Source organism: Grammomys surdaster, unplaced genomic scaffold, assembly GCF_004785775.1.
Source record: "Grammomys surdaster isolate TR1022 unplaced genomic scaffold, NIH_TR_1.0 224, whole genome shotgun sequence".
NCBI classification, from domain to species: Eukaryota; Metazoa; Chordata; class Mammalia; order Rodentia; family Muridae; genus Grammomys; species Grammomys surdaster.
The window spans coordinates 2,165,439-2,173,910 of NW_021604669.1; the positions used below are offsets into that span (position 1 = coordinate 2,165,439).

Genomic DNA, 8,472 nt, shown 5'->3' on the forward strand with positions numbered 1-8,472 from the left:
ACTATAGGCAGCTGTCTGAGCTTTCCTCTAATGCCAGCACCCCCAGGGAAGACACCCTTGCCCCAGGCTCCAGCACCAATAATGTGAGGACATCTTCTGAAGACCTCTGACACCACATTGACACCATCTGTACCAGAGATGGTCACGCCATGCCTCTGCCTCCCTTCCTTCAGAGGCCAAGTATGCACACATGCTTTCTGACACCCCCTTGGCCTGTGGGCAGTGCCTACTTCTGTATATGTATCAACCCTAGATGTGTTCTTACAACCCCTTTTGTGTATGATTCCTTCTCTCAAAGAGCAGAGGATAGGTGATCAAGGGAGCCTACCAACTGTGAAGGCATAACTTGAGCTTGGAGTCTGGAGACTCAGCCACCATGCCAGCCCAGCTAGCTAGCCTCCTCTCCCCTGTACCTTCTTCCTACAAGTGTCAGGACACAAAGACTAAATCCTACAACTCTCCCTATTCCTTTGGCTTGGCTTTGCAAATAAACAACAGGCCTTCCCCCTTGCTTGGGAATGCATTAGAGAAGTCAGACATCTCCTAGGATGTCATGTTTTGATTCCATATAGAGTAAGAGATGACCCCCAGAGGAACTCTTTGTGTCTGTCTCTCTCCCTTACTTCTAAGGCAAACAATTCATCCTGCTTCTCCAAGGCAGGCACAGCTGCCCACTTACTCTGCTCTTGCAGTGGCCATGACTGTCCCCTTTTGATCAACCAAGAGGTATCGATTTTCTGCCATGTGCTCACCGTGACACTGGGTATTTGGGAGGCTGTATTAGTTTTAGGCAAGCACTCGACTGTAATGGAAACTCGACTGTAGTGACCAACACAAATGAAGCATGGGCTGTTGGTACTTTTAAAATATTTCAGCCGTGTAGCTGCTAAGTCCATAGGGAGGAGGCCACTCTATGGGGGGGTTGGACACTGCTGCTCTAGGAGGTGCCTGGTTTTCCAGCTCCTTCTAGCCTAAGCTCTGCCATCCAGAGCCTGTGGTTTTGTTCTCATCTCTGAATGGTTGCTGAGCTCCAGGGCCTCCTGCTCACCCAAGGAGGAAGGAAGGGAAGCCAGGGAGACTGAAGGCCAGAAGCCTCCTCATCCTGGCTCTGTTGTTTGTGGTCTGAGAAGCTCAGTGGTTGAGATGCTGACATTGGGAGTATCCCTTGCTATAAAAAGCCTTTGGAATTGAACATTTTATCCCCTATTCTGCAGGAAGCAAAGGGAGGGGAGGCTTCACATGCCTGCTGAATTAGCTAGTGTATATTATCTGCCACAGCTCTGAAGAGGAATCATTGGAGTCCCTGAGTATGACGCTTATAGAGGGGTCAGCACCAACACATGGGGCCAGATCTTCACATTCCAGCACCCAGTCTATTTGCTCAGTCTTGGGTAGTTGACGACTTCCTCATTTGGGCATAGCCTTTATTGAGTGACACTGTATTCAATGTGTATAGATGATCTCAAGGGCCAGCTGTTCACCATTTGCTGAGGCCTGGAAAACTGAGGTACTTCCCAAGGTCATTCAGTTCATAAAGGATGTGATTAAGCTCTTAGCACGTGTTCAGAGGCTCCGGCGATGTTATAAGCCACACCTCTGCACATCTTCAAATAGTGGGAAGTCCCTGGAAAGAAGGAAACGGCAAAGTTGCTTCTCTTTGCTACTGGAGGATTCTAAACTTCCTTCTGTCTTTCTGCACAGCACCCGGCAGTGCCACTTGCTCCTCGACGTCTTCAACTCCACAGAGCACGAGCTGACAGTCTGTGCCAGGAACAACTCTGAACTTGTCTTGCACGCCAGTGAATGCCAGCGGTAAGTGTCATGCAAAGGCAGAGTAAGGCCAGGACCCACATGGGCAGAGCTTGGTAAGATGCAGAGTCCTCTCCTTACTCTCTGCTGGGCCTCTCCCCACACCAACAGCCCCTTCCTTCAAGTCCAGCATGTAGATGGATTACAGATGGGATAGATAGTATTTTTAATTTTTAATAGCAAGATGTAGGAGGCACCAGGTTTAAGAACAACCAACCAGCAGGCTTGTGTCTTAGAGCTAAGCTTTCCCTGTGTTTGATCTCTGTTTCTTTATCTATTCCTGTCTCTGTCTTATTTTTAAGAATAAACTTTTGCCCCCAAGTAGCTGACATTGGTATTATTAGTCAGCAGGGAAATGCAAATGCAGAAATCACAGGGAGAAGCTAGTGCACATTCATCAGAAGCAGGAAGATGAAAAGACTCAGAGGGAGCACTGGGGAGGATACAAAGTGCCTGGAACTCTCACACTGGCATGGGAGAAAATGCTGCAGCCATTGGGGACAAAGTCACAGCACTTCCTTATAATGCCAGACATACCCTTGCCCTTGGCCCTGCTGTTCTAACCTTAGTTATCACCGTCCACCCCTCTTGCTCATACCCATGCTGAACTACCTAGCCCAGAAGCTGAAAAGATGAACTCTAGGTTCAGCAAGAGATTTGGCCTCGTGTAAGATGAAGAGTGATTGAAGAAAGCACCCAGCATCAACCCTGAGCTGCCACATACACATGCCACCCCCTGCATGTGCACCCACACACCTGTGATCAACCCTGAGCTGCCACAAACACATGCCACCCCCTGCATGTGCACCTACACACATGTGAGCATGCATACATACATGCCACATGCATACAGACATAGAACAATAACTAAACAAATAAACAAATTAAGGGGCTGGAAAGATGGCTCATAGGGTAAAGTACTTGCCATGCAAGTACAGGGACCTGAGTTTGGATCCCCAGAGTCCACATAAAAGACAGATATGAGGGCGCACACTTGTCATCCCAGGGCTGGTGAGAGTGCAGAGGAGTAGAGACAGGACCATCCCTAGGATTCAGCAGCCAATCTAACTTAAAACAGAAAGGTCCAAGTTTAGGGAGAGACCCTGTATTAATGACAAAGGTAGAGAACCATAAGGGAAGACACCCAAAGCTGACTTCTGTCCTTCGCAGTCTGTGCACAGACAGAAGTGTACTCATGTATATAAGTATGTGCACACAAGCATGCACACAAATAAGAAAAACTAAAGTAGTTTTAAGAATTAAAACATAGTCACCAAAAGAGTCATATAGGGATGCTTCTAAGTCCTGCCCCTCCATAAAACAAAACAAAGCGGAACACAACAGGGGTGTGATAGCCCCACAGAAGAATAGATAAACAGTTGGTAGAGTTTTTCTGCAAGGGTACTTTGAGGCCACAGGGGCAGACAGCGATGAGCAAACTTAAACTACGCTCACTTTAAGCTTTATATTTGAAAAATCTCAAGAGGAAATGTTAGGATAAGTAAACCAAAGAGAGAAGCGTTGAACAATGTGCACACTACCACCATCTCCTCCATCACCACCTCCACCACCTCCACCTCCATCACCACCACCTCCACCACCTCCATCACCACCACCACCACCACCTCCACCACCACCACCACCACCACCACCACCACCACCACCACCACCACCACCGCCGCCTCCACCTCCACCACTGCCTCTTCCACCACCTCCACCTCCATCACCACTACCACCACCACTACCTCCACCACCACCATCACCACCACCACCTCCACCACCTCCACCACCACCACCACCACCACCACCACCACCTCCACCACCTCCACCACCACCATCACTATCACTACCACCATCACCACCTCCTGCACCACCATCACCACCTCTTGCACCACCACCACCTCTCCTGTCTTCTCTTCCTCCCCAGGGTGACTCTTTGAAAGTGGTAATACCATTCATGCCTGCACTTCCCTGCTCCTACTTTACTGTGTGTGTGTATCCACAACCATATGTTATTTTGAGAGTCTTTTTAAAAAATCCTATAAGTTCTTTCCTTTCATATGTGTCCTTTTGAAACTTAAAATAAGCATTATACTTTGGAGCTAAATATAAATCTAGTTCTTTCATTTTGACTGCTATTAATATTTCATTGTGTAAATATGCCATCGTCTTCATTTCTATGCTAATTCCTCACTGCGCAGTAGCTTCCAGCACATTCATATTTAATGTGACTGTTAATGACACGTATGGATCTATGTTAGGCCCCGAAGCCCCCTGGCAGGGCAGTTTCAGTTTTAGATTGGAAGCTGGAGACCTAAGACTTGGGTCCATTTCTGATATTCTTATGAGAAGAACCTGAGTTGCTCCTAGGATCACCTTGTCATCCCCTAGATGGGACTTGGCGCCTGGATGTGGGAATGGGCTGAGACCTCTGCAGGCTTCTGGTCTATGCCAGAGGCTGAGCAAATGCTGTTTCTCCAGCTTTCAGGGAGGAGGGAAAACTCTTTCTAAAAGCGTTGATGCTATCTACTGCTTTCCCTGTTAAGTGTGTGTGTGTGTGTGTGTGTGTGTGTGTGTGTGTGTGTGTGTGTGTTGGGGCAGGGATATCTGCCATCTGTCTTGTCTCTTGGTCTACATGTTCTCGTGTAGCCCATGATCCAAGAGATAAACCTTGTCTTCTTATGATACCAGTATTAAACAATTTTAAGAAATTATTAATCTCTCAGTGTGTCCTGTGGTGAAGATTTGGATCATTCTTGGCAACATGGGCTGTGTGATCTTAATGACCCAAGTCATAGATAATTGTAGTTTGGTTTTATGCTTCAGGCTTCTTTGAGAGGCTTTTTGCTTAACTTCTCATTCCTGAGTGCTAACTCATGCCTTATTTTATTCATTCACAAAACAGTCATTCAACAAATATGGCTACTTTGGAGGTATTCACGGTACCACCATGGACTCAACTTGAGTCTCTTGGTTTTGGACACCAGAAGTCCAGCTTCAGGTCAGCAGCTAATCGCATGTCTGCTGAAGGCCATATCCAAGTCTGTAGACAGCTTTCCTTTTTGCCTCATAGGAGGTGAGGGGGTCTTCATGAACCTTTTTTAAAAATCCACTAATCTCACTCATGAGATCTCTACCCTCAAGACCTCCTCAAAGTCCCCACTTCCTAATTTCATCACTTGGGGGCAAGATAAAGAGGTCAATATATGAGTTTGGGAAGCTGTGAACATCTAGCTTGAGACAGAACATGTCACAGGAACAGGTGTTATAGTGGGCCACAGGGCATGGGTTGAAGGGCAAACCAGTATGGTGTAGAAATGTGCCACACATTCTGGGGGTGGCGGTGGTAGTGGATGTAAAACACTTGTTCATAAACTGAGGGTTCGAATGTTTAAAACTCAGGAATGCCACTCTGTCTCTGCTGCTTAGGGAGCTTCCTAGTCTCACAGTGAAGGGAGAGCATTGTGTGGAATGGCTGTATCTAGTACTGTCCCACCTCCCTAACCTCTTCTTTGGACATGGGTGACTCATCTCTGAGCCTGTGAGTCTCACTGGCTGCCTGATGCATCCTTTCTGCAGCGAAGGGCTGCCACGTAACTTTTCTTGTGTCCAAGGTGATTTGTGCTCCTGGGTGTGCAGTCATCATGTTCCCAGGCTCCACAGTCAGCCACCACATTGCCAGCACTCTCCCCAGAACCGCAGGCTATGTTAATGTCAGTGTTTAACCCACCACGACATCATCCCAGCCTCCACTCCACACTTAACTCTCAATTTCATGTTCAAACCCTGATAAATGATTTTCTCAGCCAAATACCCTATCTTGTTGCTCACAAGCTCTGCCCTCATATACCAAGATTCTATAGTCTAGGCTACAGTCCATCAGGTGGGCTTTTCCCTGTGTGGAGGAGTCCTAGCTTGCCTAGAGTGTCAGGCATTGACTGGATCTATGTCTGAGCTGCTGACCAGTGGCATGATCTGCACACAGTAGGTCAGACTGCATCCCATAGCACTGGGCACCCTTTACTACTTAGTTTTAAGAGATACCCAGACACAAGTTGCTCCCTATGAAGAATTAGCATCATCTTGCTTAAAAATACAGCATTGTCAGCAGTAAAATGCTATAAAATTAAGATCTGATAATTATTATGGAGGATTTTTTTTGCTTAATTATCAGACCATTAAAATTAAATTTCACAATAACCTGCTTTAATGCATAAGTATCTTTATAATGTATGGTAATAGATGTTATTTCATCCTATGCTTCAGATCTGGGGCCTTGTCTCACTCTCTTTCTGTCCTCAGTCTTGGTAGCATTCCCACACAGATCAGAGGCTATGTAGAATCCCACAGGCTATTGCAGCGTGGGCACCTGGAAACTTCTCCCGGTAGCTATCTATGCTGTAACCTCTAGGGAGTTCTGTCTTTTGGGTTTATGCTAGGGTTTCAGAGAGCTGTTTATTCCAGCCTAGAACAGCCCAGAACTCCTGTATCTGCCTCTTCCTTCACTGTTGGTCCTTAAAACATTCCAGAGAACCCCAGGGGTCATCAAAGGAATACTTAATTGCACAGGGCCCATTCTCCTGCAAGGTCTCATTGGACATCATCTAGAATGTTTGACCTTTTTCCAACCCCTTGGCTCCGAATTCCCTTCTGCAGTATTTTGGAGCTACAGTTAATTTTATTTTCTACATTCTTAATTTTTCAATTTGAATGGAGTTTCAGTTTTCCAGAAAGGAAAATTCTAGAAATAAGAGGGGACAGCAGGTACCAGCTCAGCCTTTGAGCTGATACAAAGCCGGAGGCTGTTTTCCATAGTGAGTCTTTGCAGAGGGCCATTATCTGAGCCCCTGCTCAGCATCCCCCTGCTACCCCAGGTCACTTTCCTAGTAACCGGCAGCAGAGAATTTTGCTGACAGGAGCCTGGACCCCTCTGGAGAGAGTAGGAACCCCTAAGATCAAGGGTAGAAATGTCAAGAGTTCAGCCCGGACACACAGTAAAACTGGGAGGCCAGGGTCTTGGAAGGAAGGCATGGTGTTTGCTGACTCTGGTGACAGGGCAAATTGTTTCCTTCTTTCTAAGCAGATAAAAATGAGGCAGTATGACCGAAGTTCTATGCATTGCAGACCTTTGCAACCTAGAAGTAATGGCTCCTGGACTGTCCCTCTGGGGTTCTTCCTCTCTGTGCTTCTTACTCACTTCTCCTATGGGACTGTTCGTGAAGTCTCCCTTTCACATGTGAGAGGTAGGAAGGAGGGTCATGTATGGATGCTCATGTCTTCTCAGCCGCTCACCACCATGACAATGAGTGTTGCCTGAGCCTGGCGCATGCCATGCGTTCTCAGCCTGGTCCTGTTATAAGTAACTTAATCACTTAGGTCAGAAAGTCCCTCTGTCATGTTGAGATCCCAAGGATAGTTTCATAAAGTATTCATGACAATCTCTGTCATCTCCTGATTGTTTTAGATAGTGAACCTAATCCTTGTCACACACCCAGCAGCACATGCACCCTGTGTGATTCATGGCAGGAGCTCAGAAAGTGGGAGCTAAAGAGGTTAATTTTCAGAACTCCTTTTCTAGGCTGCCAGAGCAGTGGCTAGCCTGAGCACGTTGTAGTTGGCAAAGGGTCCACTGGAAGACCTGTCTCCCTTCTGTAGAGACCGCAGGATCAAGCTTTTGCTTAATTCAGTAGATGTTACTGGGTCCTCATTTTCCAGATTTCTTGCTCCTTTATATTGGGACCAAAAATTCTTTCCTCACCTGCTGGGAATGAGAAGCCACAGAGGTGGTTTAACAAAGGGATTTAGAGCCCAGGCAGCAACCCATGTTGGAGTGTCCAGATTTGGTGGGAATGATTCAGAGTGACGATTCAAGCAAGGGTCTGGGAGGACAGAAGAACATAGGAAGGGTCCAGCCTGGGGATGAGGCCCATGTGATTGCTGCACTTCCAGGAATTGCACACCGACTTAGTATGCCCCCCCCCCAAAGCCAAGGCAAGCCCCATATTCCAGCCCCTCCTTCTAGTTCCCAGTGTCCATTCTCTGGCTGACCCCTACAGGTGCTTGGGCCAGGTGTGGCTGGCTCATGTGGATCTAGTGTTGCTGAATTCTGGCCTTTCTCAAGGGTTTTCCCTCCTCTCTGGCTCTCAGACCCTTATCCTCATTCCCTGTCTGATGTGTAAGCCAAGCCCAACTTGGCAGAGGCTCTTCAAGTGACGCATGTGGCATTTTTCCTGCAGGTAACTTAGAGGAGATGACAGATGTGGCCTTGTTCTGCTTCCATCTTTGTTGTCTGCATTCGGGGCTCATTCGTGGACTGGCCAAACCTATTCTACAACTCACAGCACTCCAGGTGGTCTGGAAGCCAGGGCTCATCCTTCCCTTCCCAGGGATTGGAATCTGACTGACTGCTACTGAGCCCAGACTGGGATCTCTCAAATGAAACAGGGCCATCAAATGCCTCTGCCTACTGGTTAGGAAAGACTGTTGCTTTATTTTGTTTAAAAAAAAAAAAAAAAAAGAACAACTTCCTCAGTTAATCAGGAATGTGAGTGGCTTCAGGTTCACCTGGGTTATCCTGACTTTCTGTTCTGACATTCAGCTCCTCAAGAATCCAGTGGGGTTAGGGTTAGGGTTAGGGTTAGGGTTAGGGTTAGGGTTAGGGTT

The 8,472-nt window shown here is 47.1% G+C and overlaps 1 protein-coding gene across 2 annotated transcripts in view; it reads left to right on the forward strand.

Annotated features, from left to right (window-relative positions):
* The window catches only part of Trappc9 (trafficking protein particle complex 9), a 461,796-nt gene that overhangs the window by 308,294 nt on the left and 145,030 nt on the right, over nucleotides 1–8,472 (forward strand). For both annotated transcript variants that reach the window (XM_028773229.1, XM_028773230.1), the window contains one exon: nucleotides 1,702–1,812. In XM_028773229.1, coding sequence (XP_028629062.1) covers nucleotides 1,702–1,812 — 111 coding nt within the window. The remainder of the gene's footprint in view (nucleotides 1–1,701; nucleotides 1,813–8,472) is intronic.